Here is a 17,282-nt window from a genome sequence, read left to right as displayed (position 1 = left end):
TACATGTAAGCTACAAATATTACTGCAATGTGTTTAAAAAATAGAAATTTGGGTGAAATATTGTTAGTAGCTCACAAAATGAAACAAAAATGATAATTTTTCGTAATGATAAAAGAACTTGAATTTTTGTTTTCCTCAGCTGTATTTACTTACGCACACACGTGCGCGCGAACGCACACACATACACACACACACACACACACACAATCACACACTTGTTTTAGTACCATTAAGGGGACTTTCCATCGATTTCTATTGTTTATATACTGATCTAATGGTATTTTTAATACCCTATTTATCAACACCTGAAATTCTGTAAATACCAGCACACATACATAAACCCAGTTCAACACATCAATGTAATTTGCTATTGCTAAAATTGCTATTACTAATATAGTTTATAATTTTGCTCTAGTGAGAGCAAACGAACAGCATAAATCTGTGACGTAATGCTATCTCTGTATATTAGTCTTTTGAAATTAACATTTCTAACTCTATTACTTTGTTGGTATAGTTGCGGTCCTTACACTCTTATATGAATATTAACTAGGGTAATTAAGAAGATAATTTGGGTTTTGTCCATATTTTACCCAACCACGGCTTGGAGCAAGCCAGTGTATGATGTTTGTTTTTCTTCTTTAAAAAGCACAGAATAAACCTGTGCAATGCCTATAAAATGTCCTCACTCTCATTTGTCATTTTTTCAATATTCAAGCTCTATTCCATAGAAGTTCACAGTCTAATAATGTCTTTGAATGATACATTACACTCTGAGCTACATTCATTGTATGAAGATGCAGAATCACAAGCAGAACATTGCTGCGGTTGCAAGAGAACAATATATATAGAAGAATCTCAGAGGTGCAGGGATAAAGGATGAAGAGAAGAAACTGGAAAAAGAGATATAAGCCAATTATACACTAATAATGTCGAGACATTAATGCGGGTGTAATGGTGGTCGGAAATGAATCACATGGGTCTATTTCCTTACAACAAGCTGCATTTAAATAGAAGTGTATGTCGATAAGATTGTCTCGGACCCTGGAAGCTTCACAGACAAAACAAACACTGACCTGTAAACGGGCCATACATTTTTAACGGGTAAACTCAAGTTTATATTGGACCAGATATTTTACAACTACAGCCCAGCCAGATATTTAAGAACGCTTACATGCAGTAATAGTAAGGACCTCAGTAACATCAATTACATTCTCCAGCAGGCCTGTGAAATACAGGCAGGAGGAAGGAAACACTCGCAGAATGACACAAGACAAACAGATGAAATAAGGAAAGCTTTGGTAGTCGGTTCTATAAATTAGATTACAGTACATACTCATTTACAAACAGAAGGACAGTGACACAGAGCGGCTTAAATTTGTGATGGCTACAGCTCAATAATCTGCAGTGTTGTCTAACCGAGCACCAGCTTGCTAATGATGAAAACAACAAACAGAAGATGCATGCCAAGCTTTAAAACGAGAGGTTATAATTAGATAAGAAGGAGAGACATCTACGTGTGTGCTTTCTTTCACAAACACAGCACACGTACACACATGCATGCACACACACACACACACTGTCTAAAACTACATCAATTTCTGAGGAGGGATTTAAGTAGGATACTTATAGATAATGGCTTTCTGTTTTTAGACTTCTAATAGCACCAACACATTGAGTGCAAGCTCTGATTTACTATTCACCAAGCGAATGTAATCTAGCAAAGTTTATAGCAGAAAACATGTAATTGTAATGTTTTGTAATTAATGCATCTGAAAAGATGTGAATAGTTAGATGGTTATCTAAAGACAACTTTAAAAGATGTTTATAGAAAGATTGGTCACATCTCAGATATTTCCTGAGAAAGATTCTCGGAATCTTATGTGTCTCAAAGTTTTTCACGCCATTCTCCAAGCAACAAACAATCTGGACCATGCTTTCCATACTGAAAAGTCTCTGAGAATGTACTGAGCAATTAAAGTTTCCTCTGGGTACACTTATGTTCAAACAGAAACACAGTTTAATACATGTTTGGTGCACTAACCTTCTTGGTGAAGTCCATGGCTTTGAGAATTGCCAGGTTGAGTGTCTCCAAAGAGGCCAGGACACCTTCATATTCCCCCATGTGGTTGGCAAAGTAATCTTATTAACAGAGGGGAGAGGTGAAAGAATACCGTATTAAACATCTCCCACAAACTTACAAACAATGAGACACAGCAGGCACAATCTGGGGTCGGTTGCATAAACTGCTTAGACTAGTCTCAGAATTTAGTCATACTTTTTTACTTCAAGACTGGAAATAACTTCTTTAAATCAGTTACATAAAAAGGTAGATTGGGCTACTTGAAATATGAAAAGAAAGATTGATAAATTATTGCAAGTCACTGAGACTACTGAGACTAAGTCTTAATTTAGCGGCTAAGTTTATGCAACTGGGCCCAGACATGGTAGGCATTTTAAAACCACACTTTGGCTTATTCTCCACAGACCAGGGCTAATATAATAAATCCAAAACAACAAAGAAAAGCTTAACAGAAATGAGCTGGGGTTAAGCAAAATACAATAAATCAATGTAGTACATTCACATAAGTCGCCCTGACCTGTAGGATTAAGATGTAGCCATGGCAATATGACTAGCAGTCAACGGATATATTTTTCTTTAATAGCTGAAGGTAGGCTACTACAGATATCTAGCAGTGTAGCTGATGGACAATATATTGTCGATACCAACAGCACGACAGAATTAATGACGTACTGAGATTTAATAGCTGCTTACAAAAAATGAGCACATTTTTGTTTGATGGAATAGCCAGCGATCATTCAGATACATTACTGACTGATAATGTTGAAATAAATATCCAAATAGCCTGATCGATATTGGTTGATCACTAAATATAAAACAATATCCATGCAAATCAAAGAAATTTTCCAATCTAAAAGACATTCAGTTGTGATACTTACCGCACAATTCCTTGGTATCAACATTACTAACACATCACAGGAAATGGGCAGCGAGAGACAGAACAAAAGAGGCAGAAAAAGAAAGCGGTAAGAAACCAGGGGAAAATCCCAGCATGCACAAATCACACATCACTGCTGCCACACGGCACCAATGGGCATGTAGAAGTTCACAAAACCTAAACTTTATTCACGTTGATCTCAACATAAAACCGAATAAAGCATCTCTGAAACTCAAGGTTACAGTTACCTGCTTGATCAAAAATTAAGGACATATAACACTGATCTGAGTTGATGAATGGAAAGGTTGAATGAAGAGAGGACTCTGATGTACTGAAGTGTAAAATAATCATATGACTTATGAAGGGCAGTTGTTTAATATAAATCAAACTATTTAATGGTGCAATTTGGAAATTTTAGCGGCATCTAGCTGTGGGATGGTGAACTGCAACCAATGGCTAACTCCACCTCTCACCCCTAGCTTTCGAAGTAATATGGCTGCTGACACAGGACTATGATGGCGTCATGTTTTAGTGTTCAGGGCTACTGTAGAAACAACTTAGTGAACACCATGCAAGGGAATCCACGGTGTGTAGAGATAAAAATAGCTCATTCTAAGTTAATAAAAACATTGTGCTTCATTATGTAAAATCTTTATACACCTGTGTAGACATCGTTATATATATAACATTTCATTTCTGTCAATAGATTCTACAAAAAAATACACACTGGACATAAATAACTATATATTTCAGCTACAGAATAAGAATGGCTGATGGTTTTGTGTATAGTTTTGTTTTGTGTGTAAATACTCAAAAAAGGTTAAATTTAATTGAAATGAACTTATACCACATAATTCTTAACATTTTGTCACAAGTCAAATTTGTGAAAGACGTTTGCTTAATCTCTTTGCATAGGGGCACATGAATATTTTCCGCTGGCTTAAATTGGGAGGGGATTTTCACAAAGAGTAAATGTTAAATAAAGTATTATATTGTGGTTTTGAGTAGGATAACAAAAGACAGACGTGATAGTGTCTATGTGTTAAGAGTAAAATATACAGGACTACTGTATGTTGCTTCAAACAATGATCAATTCCTGATGTCAGTGCCCGGATATAACAGAGAATATAGGAGGGTGAGCAAATGGACAAGTGGAACACGAGCTTTAAACTGTTACCAGGATTCAGTTCTATAAACATCTCATGCACATTTCACCTTTAAATCTTTACAATTCTTCCTCATGTGTTCAAATACAGGTGCACTCGGCAAAGGGAAGCATTAAGAATATCATGAAAAATATATACATGACATTTACAGGTGCAGAGCATCACAAACAAGCCATTCAGTGGCATTGAGTCGTGTATGTCTCACAGAGAGTACAATATATAAACACCTCACAGGACATAGTGTTTAATAATATGTGAATGTCATGAGTCTCTCTCTTTGTTAGTGGGCTCTTCAAACTCACTAGCAGTCTGCTAGATAAGCTTAATAATTGTGATAATATCCTGTCCAAGTATTATGATGGATGAGTACTGAAGTAAAAAATAAAACGAGTCAAAAAACGAAACGATGCACGTTACATTGAAACCCAAACACAAGTTTTAAAACAAAAAATTTATATTTTACGGTGTAATTTTCATCCTCTTCAGTCTCCCCCTCACCCCAGTGTCTTTTCCACCCCTCCCCCTTCCCATCATGCAGTTCTCATCGCCATCCTCCTCTCTGCACCAGGTCTTATGTTGGCCTGCTCACCGGGAGACTGCATTCATTCATTTATTTATTTATTTAGAAATAAGATGTTATTTATTAGAATGAACTTACTCGTTGTATAAATACCATGCACTGTGCTGTGTTTTAACTTTTCTGTTTTTCCTGTTTGCCCCTGTAAAGCTGCTTTGAAACAATACACATTGTGAAAAGCGCTATATAAATAAACTTGAATTGAATTGAATTGAATTGAATCTTATGGACTCTGGTGGTTCATTATTTAGAAAGAATCCTGCGTTGGACCAGAAGCATGTCCTAGAAGCAGCGGACTTCTCCTCCTTTTTTACATAATTCATTCTCAAATGTGATTAAAGACAATGCACACATCGGAGCTGCACTGCCTCTAGAGACTAGCTGTCTCTCTCTCACACACACTAACACTGAGAGATAGGGAGTGTGAGACAAAGAAAGAGTCAGAGAGAAAATCTGCCAGCAGACAGCTGTGTATGAGGCAGATGTAGACTAAAGTAAAGCCTACAGTTGACGCATTTGGTCTTACACACAGAACCTTCCATAAGGCATTATAGTTCGCCCTATATAGTTATAAAATGGTGGTAGAGACAAAAATAGATACAAAATCTAATAGAAATTGATTCAAGAAGTTGTAAGCTAAGAAATGATTTTACTCAAAAACAATCTCTTCAAGCTAATGATACATGGTCATCCGGATACATTGAGTCATCTGGACCAGTACAGTTTAATATAAAAATATAAAAATATTCCTATTCATAACATAAAAGATTGTATTGACAAACGATTAAACCAAAATAGATATTTGTCTTGTTTGAACTTTATCTCTTGCCTCTAAATTATTAGGAAATGAGTAGCTATTCCTTTCGGAAGGTCTGCATTTGTTACAGGGCTAAAAATGGGAGGAATGCGGGAGTGAATTTTATGCTTATGCACTAAACCTCTAAATACTATGCACATTTCATACATAATTAAAGAGTCATTTTCTACATATATGGTTTAAAAATGTCCCGACTAGAATCCCCCAGTGAATTTCTGCCACTTCCAGCATTTGGTTACAAATGAGCTAATAAAATATTTCAAATCAATATTTCATGTCCAATACTTTACTTATGTGGTAAGTAGATTTGTTATTAGTGGGATAATGTACAGCCAGACTGTTGTAATCGCAAAACAAAACCCTTCAGAGTGATACGTGATCCTGATCGCCGTGTTGAGGTTTATTCTGTGATAACAACTGGCTGACTGTGTACATTATATGGGGTCAGCTCATCCAAAAAAGAAAATTCTGTCATCATTTACTCACCCTCAGGGTTGTTCCAAACCCCTGTAAAAAAGGAAGATATTTGGAAGAATGCCAGTAACCAAACAGATCTCACCCCCATTTACTGCCATAGTAGGGAAAAATACTATGGGAGTCAGTGGGGGATGAGATCTCTTTGGTTACTGACATTCTTCCAAATATCTTCCTTTGTGTTTAGCTGAACAAAAGTTTTTTTATGGTTTGAAACAATCTGACGGTGAGCAGATGATGAAAGAGTTGTTATTATGGAATGCTCCTTGTTCTGCACGTTTTAAAATCATCCAAAAAAATATAAACCAAAAAACTGATTACTTACCCCCAAACGTAAAAACTAAAACGATGAAATAAAAAGAAAAGACATGAGTCAATACGAGCACTGCTTACAGACACAATAAAACACAATTCTGCCCCACAAGAAGCAAACATAATGATTTTCTAAAAGATCCATTCCAATTCATTCTCTGGTTCTTTGTTTTCATCTTTTTTTGCTCATTACCCACAAATGAAATGTGCCCCCCCACCAGATCTAACGATCCTGGTGCCCTAGGCAATATAAGAAATGACCCACCCCTCCAATCCCCACACAAAAATCCCACTTAAAGCATTTAGCCTAATCACAGTGCCTGCAAGTCATCATCTCATTGATTTTTAATGACATTCTGAGGTATATTCACTAAACACTTCTGTTACATAAGTGCCTATTTCACCATCTAAATGCCCTAAATGGACAAACTGTTTTATAGAGCTAGTTCCTTAAATACGTTATCTCCTGTGAAAACGCGATGACAACTTCGTTCTGTGCAGCCATCGTAGGGCTTTAAAAGTGACGGGTGGAGTGAGCCATTGGTTGCGATTCGCAAACTGTCCACTAGATGCCGCTAAAATATCCTAATTGGTCCATTAAGGCATGAATTCAAAATATGCTAAAATACTGCTGCAACCTGTTTAAATCCCGACAGTACAAACAGTTCACATCTTTTCTACTGTATGTAAATGAGGCTTACTATAGATTCCACTTTATTCACAATCGAAAGCACCGTCACATTATTACTGCCTGTGGAAAAAGGCAGATTTTATTTGAAAGCTAATTCTAGTACTATTTCTACTGATCTTGGCAGCGGTAAATCATCAGATGATGATCAAATGATGGAGAACAGCGCTATAACCGGGCACATATCCAGACACTCTGTGTAATTGAGCACACTCTGGGCGTTTCAAAGAACTGATACAGGCGTCTATACTGCAGTGATGAAGTGATGCTGAAAAATGTGCCAGATTGTGGCAGCCTGCTGCATCTTCCACAGCCTTGCACTCAAAGTGGGCCGGCAACATGGGAATTTCAGTGGGGATGCAATTAATTCAGCTTAAACTGCTTAACGTACAGACTGTAATCAAACTTCATGAAAACTTCAAACTTATAACTGCCTGGAAAGCGCTGGTATTTCCCTTCTGGATGAATAACTATCCCTCTTGTTGTTCCTGTATACTGTAAACAGTATTTGCTGCAAAGCACATCTGAAACGGTATGATAATCAAACTACGAGTCAAAGGTTTAAAACGACACCATGTTGCTTTTAAACCAGGTCTGAAGTCTAGTCACTGGACGTGTTTCCAGCACTGTGCCTGTAATCACCTGGTGTTATCGGAGTCAATGGTGTGAAACAGTTTCTCCAGCTCCTCTTCATTTAGAGTCCCATCGGAGAAGAACGCCTGGAACTCGTCGAGGGAAAGCTTTCCGTCGTCTGCAGGAGGAAACAGATGAGAATTTAACGGCACAGGAAACGTAGATATTGATGGAACTACATCTTAATAGACAGAACAAACACGCTGTCAATGCTACCAGCAATACCGGTGCAGTACTACTGAATCAGTATTTATGATGCCATATCAAAATTCAAATACAAGTTTCATAAACACTGACGATTTGTAAACGTGTGCAGTCTGGAGTATTTAAAAGCAATTTTTGGGAAATAAAAGAGTAACAAGTAGAGGGTATGGCATCGTCTTCCTTCTCCGCGGGGAGGGGTCGAGAGAAGGTGGGAGCCTCAGTGCAGGAGTCTCAGATGTACTCAGAGCTGTCAGAAATAAAATATTCATCACCCTGGATTTGCCCTTGAAAGTAGCCTTGTGTTTATTGGACAAGCGAGGCAGATATACAATAAGAAAGTAAGTGCAGCCTATCACTGGATCCAAAGAAACGACTGCATTAGTTTCAATAACCAAAAAGCTTTTAAAGGAAACAAGAACCGCTTGTCAATTCAGTTTGACATCCAGTACACCTCCAACACATAATGTAGACACAAGCATACAGCAAACCACTCTGCAATAAACACCATGCCAAATGCACCATATATTCACACCCTTGTGGTATTGCAGTGATTCTGCTTTCTGTACCTCCATAATGCTCTCATCATTTCTCTGTCATAATCACACGCTCCAGAGAGACACATAAAGCCAACTAAACCAGCCTAGTTGCTGAGAGGGTAAATGGGAAAGACGTTTCCACAAATCAAAAGCAGATATTCGTCCCAGCTTCAATATGGAGCGAGTCTGTGTCTCTGTCTTCTCACATCTCTGCAGTAGGCTGGGGAGTGCGGGGAACCCAGCCCTTAATTAGGCACTGACCCACTTTTCTACTCGCATCCTCAAGAAGGAGTGCTTGCTCAGGAATCACACGCTTACTTCAACAGTTTCTCATGCACTTCCATAATTTTGTTCGGATGTGATGTATGTGTAATAGGAACCAAGTAACATTGGGTGAAATGTTTAAATGCGCACTCCAGTAATTGTCAATCCAAATGTATTTTTTTGAAGAATAAAGCCTATTTATTTCTGACTGTGAATTATGTATTTCTACATATTCAATATAGGGCTAATAGACCAGTAATCAATAACCGTGATATTAAAAACGTGATTATTGATCGTTTTAAATTTTACAATAGCTATTAATATTGTATATTTTAAATATTCATAGCATTTGTAAATATTGTCGCAGACATTTAAAGTTGAATTGCACCTGCCGTTTTCAATTCCTTCTCAATTTTTACAGATTTTTACGTTATTAAAAAAAAGGTACAAATTTTTAATGCAATACTATTTTCTTAGCTGTCACTTTTTACATTTATTAATTCTTTATTGTTTCTAATACAAAAACCTTAACCAAATATGTCGATCTTGCAATTTCAATGTATCATTAATAATATCATAAATAATCGTATTTACTAGCTGCTACTATTTTTCAAGTTATTCAGCCATCCGCAGTGCATACAAAAATACTCGAGGAATATAGATAGACGAATCGATAATCAGTAAACTGTATAGTAAATATGTAAGAATACTGTGCATATTAATATATCTGTTAAATGCAAGTAGTGCAGACAGGTGTTGAAAAGTTGGGTCCAGCTTTAAACGGACGTCCAAGTAAATATGTTGCGAGACTGTGCTTTATATACATGTAATTCTCTTCACGCACATACTGAGCTCATCGGTAGAGAGTAAGAGAAGACTGTCTGTTCACAGTCCGCCTTAAAAACAAACGTACTTGTATGATTGGTTTAATGTGTGGATAAATGTAATTATATCTGCATTGTGTGTGCAACAAAGCTCTTGCTTTTATGCATGCAGAATATTTTATGTCATTTCACAGCACTAGACTTCATCCATCAGTTTTTAAAGACGTCTGTACTGTTTAAGACAAGAAAGTAATGTGATTTGTAATGTAATGTAATGTGACCAATGACATCAGCTAAGGGGCGAGGCTTGTGCCTATGAAGGCTCTTAAAGAGTAGTCAACCTTTGGAGTCGACTCTCGATTCTCAACGCATTGGAATTGATTGGCAGACCTAAATACTACAGCACAATACTGTTGTGCAATTACCTCAAAACGGCTGTGCTTACTGAAACTGCAGGTGGGCTACTGTAATGCTGCTTGATGGATATAAATGGTTTTACCTTTCAAGATAATCTTGTCTTTAAGTAGGACTTAAAGTACAAAGTCTCATTTGGTCCTCAGAATGTCAAACAGGCAGCTCAAATGGCTTTTTTTCCTGTCTTGAGAAATGGATAGAGTTGTGCTCACTAGGGCTTTATGGGTGGAAATGGACCAAGAGGTGAAGTTTGGCTAATGTGTGTGTGACGGCAGGAGTCTGCAGGGATCAGACATGGACATGGACTTTCTGCTTCCTCTGAAAGAGAAGCAATTAGCACTTTTCACACCCAATAGCCTCTGTACATCTGAGCACCTCCTTACAAACAGATGTCTCCTCCAATCTCCTATTTCTCTCAGCTCGTAAAGCATTTCGGGGAGAACTGGGGTACATGTTGCCATGGTAACCGTAAGAACAGGAACGGACCTTTGAGACCGGAGACATCATAATCGTTCATGGGCTTGCACTTCTTTTTCCTTTTAAATCCGTTTTTTGGTCCTTATCAATCTTTTATATGTACAAAACGACTAAAAATATTTTACTTCAGTTTAAATTCATATTCGCTCTGGATTTTAAAGAGATGAGGCTCTCTATATGACACTAATATTTAGTTTGTCTGTGTTAACATATTATCTTAAGTCACCGTTTATACCATCTTTATATATCTTCGAAATGAGTGACAACAGCACAGTGTATTTCCAATCAAGAACTTTGTATAACTGTATATTGTAAAATTGTATAAACAACAAGCATCTAGGAAACAAAAGGCGCCACAGGGTATAAACAGAAACCCTTTTTACATTGAGTATTGATAATGGATGTTGTCTGAGTGTCTCTCCAGAGATCTTTACATTTACTGTATGCATTTTGACAGACGCTTTTATCCAAAGTGACTTACAGTCCATAAGTATGCCTCCCTCTTATTGTTACAGCAATAAAGTCACATGATAAACTAATCTGTAAATCACACACTCCCTCTGGCCCGTCCAAAAGACAGCAGTCTGACAGTAATGATGGATGAACAGTAAAAGTACCTTTCACAGGTCTGTCAGCATCACTCCCTCTGTGACATTGATCAGTACAGAAAAAGGCCTACCTGCATGTCTCACTATACGTCGGCCTGTCACGCCATCACTTCATTTATCCGCATTCAAAATTCCCTGTCTCTTCTCGAGTCTTCGTAAAACATCAAGAACGTTGGCAATCTCTGGGGATTTGCCTGAGCCATATGTCCGAACAGTGTGATTGTGGCATGGGAAGACCCATCAGCACATGCTAAACATTTACCCGATTCATCCTCCCACCTCCATATGTCTCCAGCATAGTCTTGATTTGCTAACAGTGGAACTCAACTGTGCACAGCGAGCCAAATTAGAAATAGTCGTGACTGAGGCTGTATGAAATGTTCAAGCTTGCTGAATCCTCACCAAGAGTAGAGTCTACAGGGAAACATTTAACTCAACTCAGATCAATTAGCTTTACATAAGGAAAACGTGGACATTTGAATTGCAACAAGTTACGATGGCTTGTGTTTAAGACATTGTGTACCAACCAAGTTTCACGGTGGGCGCAGAAAAAGGAACCTAGCTATTGACAAAACATTCCACCATTCGGCACTTTGTGGCTACACTTTTACATGTGCTCAATTTTGCAAATCTTTAGTCCAAGTCCAAGTTTCATTGCGGTCTCTGACATTAAATTATCCTTCTGTATGTTTTAAGGTATGTTTAAACTCCTCTGGGCGATGAAGTTGTCAACTAGGTTAGGCTAAGCGACTAATTTCGTCTCAGATTAAGAAAAACTGAAGAGCGCACTGAACCTGAATCTGATTTAATAAGAGCGAATCCTAATCCCCATCATCAGTGACAGAATCAATTAATGCTTCATCTAACAAATCTGATTCAATCACAGTTCATTCAAATGAGTCATTAACCTCCGCTGCCTGAGTGGGCATTACACATGGAAATCCTATTACAACGACCCGGTCGGCAGAAAAGTGCATTAGCACAGAAGAGCAGTAGACCAAATCTTTATCTCACGCTTCAAAGTATCGCAGCTTTGCACCTACTCAACAGAGACACAGAAAATAAACTTTTCATAAAATGGTCATCTTTTTTTTATTTGGGGATACGGCCTGCCTACAGTATATTTACTGAAAGACAGAAAAAACTGGCAAGTTTAAAAAATCTTGAAGTGAAAATCTGAAAATAACACTTTACAACAAGGTGCTATTTGTTAACAATTACCTAATGCATTAGCTGAAATTAACTAACAATGAACAATACTAATGCAGCATTTAGTACGTAATGTTAGTTCATGTTAATTTCAGCGTTTACTAATACATTACTGAAATCATGAATGAACATGAATAACTGTATTGACATAAACTCATTAACAGGGATTAACAAATACTGAAAAACTAAATTGTTCATGGTTAGTTAATGCATTTACTAATGTTAACAAATAGCAACTTATTGTAAATTATTACCAAATCTGAAAATGAGCAGTTCCTATCTGGCTGTGCAATTTCCAGAAGTCATGGCTGCACCGGCCCATGTGAAAATTAGGTGAAGGTATCAGGTTAATGCAATAAGTGCTCTCAAGGAAGATTGCCAGGTTTAAACGATTATTGGCACTTAGAAGAAAGTAGACGGAGATCTGAGGTGTCTATGAAATAACTGTTACTTCATTTAGGTCAAATGATCTTTATCATGGCAGTTCTTGGTCAGAAAAAGCTGTAATGTGGGTCAGATTTAATGTATGCTGATACACAACTTTAAAGCTTGGTAAAAAGAGCATAATTTTCCATTACTACGATAAAAGGTCCAGAGTGGTAGAAACATACCTCAGAATAGTGGTTGTGCAAGTATGTCTGCAAGGAGTATGAGCAGAAGTGTGTAAGCATGTGTGTGTTTGTGGTAGTGGGAACTGGGTGTGGCTTCTATAACCACTGCACCATTCAAAGAAGTGCTATCAGTCACGGATAAAAAATGCTGCCATGCAGCTAATGTAAGTTCAGCCTGTTTTGTGGTCAATAAAGTCTAGGAATCTAATCTCTAATGTAATGCGGACTGCAGTATGATGAATATGTAGCTGAATGCTGCAGTTGGCTAATTTTTACGAGAGAAGTTTCACAACTTCGGTTGCCAGAAAATGAGCCAACGGACCATATAAACTTTTTTAATAACTGCAAAAAAAAGAGTGTTGCTCTTAAAATGCATTAGTTCCTATGGATCTTTGAACTGCTGAATTTCAGAAAGAAATGGTGCAATGTTTAGTCGTCCTTTTTATAGCTAGGGTAAAATTATCAATTTTGCATATGATTTTTGCCCTATTTTATTAAGGAATTAGCCACAAGGTTCAATGGTGTATTTAAAAAAAAAAAAATAGTAATAGTATAGCAATTTGTCGATTCTGCTGCCAATTAATATAGTTCAATATCCTAACCGTAGACAGATTCTGGTTGCCAAGCAACAACGCAGCATTGTGCATTAATATAGAATCTGGTATCACACGCTTAATCTAAAAGTCCAAAATCCAATCAGAATTTTGATGGAGAACAATCCGTTATATAAAATGATATCAAATTTAACTCAACATGTTCAAAAAGATCTACATTGCAACAAGATGTGTCACTGGCGATCTTCTGGAACTCACTAATTCAATCAGGAATCAGACCATTTGTACTTTAAAAGTGTGCACAGACTAAACCCAGACAAAAACATGCAGCATCTGAATCAAGAGTCTCTTCACATATCCTAACGGGGTTCAGTACTAAAAGCTTTCATGGAGAAAGTGGATGAGTGATCATATTTATACTCTAATCACGTTCCTTCTAAGATCTTTCACATTCTGTAAGAGAAAAAAAATGCTAAAAGTTGTTTAGGAAGTTAGTGCAAAGATCTTTTTACGAATACAGCTCTACTGTTACCAGGATTCTATGAAAAAGTATTTTCAGTTGCAAAAAAATCTCTCAAACTGAATAGTATGTTACGGCTAAAGTGACTTTAACAGCTCTCCTACCAGCAGACTACTATAGTCCTGCAGTCATATTTTATATGTATTTTATATACTTAATTCTGTCAAGAGTGGAGAGGAACACAGGCGAAAAGAAAAGTATTTTGGTTTATTCTACATAGCTCTTCACACCCCCACAGTCTAAGAACTGTGGCAATCAAGGAGGTCTGCCTTTATTTCCACAGGGGATTAGAATTTGCAATTAATTTTCTCTCCTTTATGCTTCAAGGGACTACAGACAAAAATCAACTGCTTTGGGTGGGAGCATAAGAACACCTGTTTGTCTTTTATTATAACATTTAACATAATTGAACACTTCTGGGTCAGACGAATTGGGGCCTCAGCGTGGAAGAGATGAAGACGGGGATGTGACCCTTTATTGGGTTTCCATTTGATTAAAGCCTTCAGGCATCTGAGGAAACAAGCTTAGGGAGATGATGAGGATGGCACCATGGCAACCTCAGGAGCCAAAGGCCTAATGGGATAGAGGGATGGTAGTTTGCTGTAACCATGGGAAACTGGCTTCTGGGGGTTGGGAGTGGGAAAGCATTGTATAATACAAACCACCCCTGCCGATTCCTGCTAAATGTGCTTCTAGAAAAGTGGGTTCAGGTGAACTGGGTCACTTGTTCACACTTTAGTGCCGGCAAATAGTCAAAATTAAGGTTAGCAGGGGAAAGCAGTCCTGTATTGTAATGGTAACATCACATTTCCTATCACGCTTACCACTAGGATCCACAGAGGAGATTAAGGTAGAGAAGAGTCTACAATCAGCCCCACGCACATAATCTGTATCCACAGAACTCCACAAAAACCTGTAATTACGGCTAATATGATCATCCTTTCATCTCCCAACAATGAGTACAGTATTCTATTCTGTTAAACTTTAGAAAATCGCCCCAAAATCAGGGAAATCAAATACAAACCCAGATTCTGACAAATATTCTTTCACATCCGTTATTAATTTATAGGTTGATTTTGAGAAGAAAGTTGCAGCACTAAATTCTGGTGTCACTCTGCTCATGCAATGCTGTGGGTTTCTGAGTTGTGCCTACATTGCCAATGGTTTAATAATCACATACTGTACTCTACATCAATTTTGGGTAAAGATTTGCATATACCGCAGTAAATAGATCAAATTGACAAAACTCTAAACTGCACATATTATATTTATAGAAATATATGATGAGCATTTACATTTGCTGATCCGATCTGAGAGTTTTATGATCTTAAAAAGCAGTACACCAATACACACATCATAAATATTACAAGTTTATAGATGCACATTTAGAGTTGACATTAGTGAGGGCGAGGAAAGGGTAGAATTTTGGATGCCGGCAAAGTACCATCAGAATGGTCGTTATCATTACTTTCTGCATGCCACATGCACTTCTTGCCACCTGAGACCATTCCACATTTTTCATAAACCAATACGATGCGTTTCCTAAATACTGCACTTTTGTAGAAGATGTTAAAACTAATGCTGCAAATATAAAGTACAAATTTAAGACTATAATATATACTATTTCTGTATTTTAGTTAAATGCAAATCTCTTCATGTCTCCTCTTGTGAAACGATGTTTGTAATCATAATCATGATAGTAGATTGTCAACAGATGCTTGAAATACATCTTACATTATAAATAAAAGCTACGATGAGTACTGATTATAGATGATTTTCAGCTTTTACCCCTCCTTTAACACATCATCTGTCATTAAACCTTAATAGCGTGAAGATTTTCCGTAAGCGGGGCAGAGAGGTCGCCCTCGATTACAATAGCAGTGCGCTTCAGATGTTTTGAATTGTGTGTTTGGTTCATTGTTATGAAAGTCGGAGGTGCGGGCCTTGTGGAGAGAGGTTTTAACGAAAAGGTCAGGTCGATGATTCAGTCCCCCATTTTACACTTTACTCGGGGGAGTCATGTGGTCTAGAAAGCAGTTTGTGTGATACTGAATAATAGCACCTAAAGCTCCTGGCTCAAGGAAATGATGTCCAAATGGTCTACAGGTTAGTGCTGTGAACTGTGAGAGATAGTGAGAGAATTGAGTCTAGCTTGCTTATTTGTACATGTAAATGTACAAATGTCTGTTTTAAAGGGGTCAGAAGCTGTATTACTTTTGTAGTGAAAACATATTGTTTTAAAGGAGCTTTAGATTTCTACAGATGTGGAATTGTGTAGAGCCAGCAGTTAGCAAGTAATGTTGAACAAAATAGGGTTTCGGAAAAAACTGGGGAGGGGATAGACCACTTTTCAAGATGTAAACACGGGTCCGTTTACATATTAATTTATTTTTTATTATCTTTCACCTGACTGTTGGCATTTGTTAGCATTCTGCATCTGTGTTACAGTTGTACAGTATGTGTGACTGTCAAGAACAAGTACCACGGACAGCGCCCACACCTCCACAACAGACTCAAGACATGACTGCAAGACAAAAACGTGGAAGGCAATGGAGCTGGCAGTAAGTTTTAAGAAATCCTGCAGCCAACTGTCACCAGTCTTATAATCGCCACCAGGTCTCCATATATATATATCAGCAGACATCTCCAAGGAAGAATTTACCCTCACCCGGGACCCATCACAGTCACCGCAAACAACATCCAAGCACCAGAAGCACAGACGATGCACAATTTGCAATGAACATGTTTCACTCTATAATAAACTAGTGCACTATAAATGTCTCATTCTTTGAACACGATAAAACCTACCCCCCTGGACTTCACCCAATTATAAACTCCACTTCAAAACTTAGTGAGCTGTCATCCTAATACACTTTTATGTAGCTTGTCACAGTGCATTGCAAAGATGCTGCCTCACAGTTTAGCTAAAACAAGATCCATTCATTGGATTTGGGAAGATTGCACTAATTAATGCTAAGGCTCTGATAAGCACTGTTTTCAACAAGCACCCCTAATTTTGCACAGCCTATGATAGCACACAATCCCCACGGATCTCCATTTCACTCCTGCTGTTGTGTGAGTGAACTGATGATGCTGTCAGAATTCTGTCTGTTTTCTCCTGCCGGGATGCACCGTAGTGTTACAATTGGCAACTCCCCTGTGGAAGAACTGCTGAGAGTGACGGTTAACAATCTGCTCTTGCAAAACTCGTTTAGGACCAGACAATGACTTTACCCAGGTATGAGGTAATTCTACTAAATGTATTGTGTGTGACCACTGATAACAGTTTGTTGACACATTGCTTTGTGAAAAGGCACATGGATGAGGAACTACTCTACGTTTCTTAAAGCGGAACTTCACCCACATATAAATGATGGTTCATCCGAATATAAATGTTGTCATTATTGTTTCACCCTCATGTTGTGCAAAACCAAAGT

The 17,282-nt window shown here is 37.7% G+C and overlaps 1 protein-coding gene across 1 annotated transcript in view; it reads right to left on the bottom strand.

The window, feature by feature from the left end:
• The window catches only part of necab2 (N-terminal EF-hand calcium binding protein 2), a 66,955-nt gene that overhangs the window by 37,296 nt on the left and 12,377 nt on the right, over nt 1–17,282 (bottom strand). The window contains exons 3-5 of the mRNA XM_056765925.1: nt 7,634–7,742; nt 2,959–2,984; nt 2,042–2,139 (exon numbers count right to left, since the gene is read on the bottom strand). Of these exons, the coding sequence (XP_056621903.1) occupies nt 2,042–2,139; nt 2,959–2,984; nt 7,634–7,742 (233 nt within the window). The remainder of the gene's footprint in view (nt 1–2,041; nt 2,140–2,958; nt 2,985–7,633; nt 7,743–17,282) is intronic.

This window comes from Triplophysa dalaica, chromosome 14 (assembly GCF_015846415.1).
Source record: "Triplophysa dalaica isolate WHDGS20190420 chromosome 14, ASM1584641v1, whole genome shotgun sequence".
Taxonomy (NCBI): domain Eukaryota; kingdom Metazoa; phylum Chordata; class Actinopteri; order Cypriniformes; family Nemacheilidae; genus Triplophysa; species Triplophysa dalaica.
This window is presented reverse-complemented; position numbering and strand designations above follow the sequence as displayed.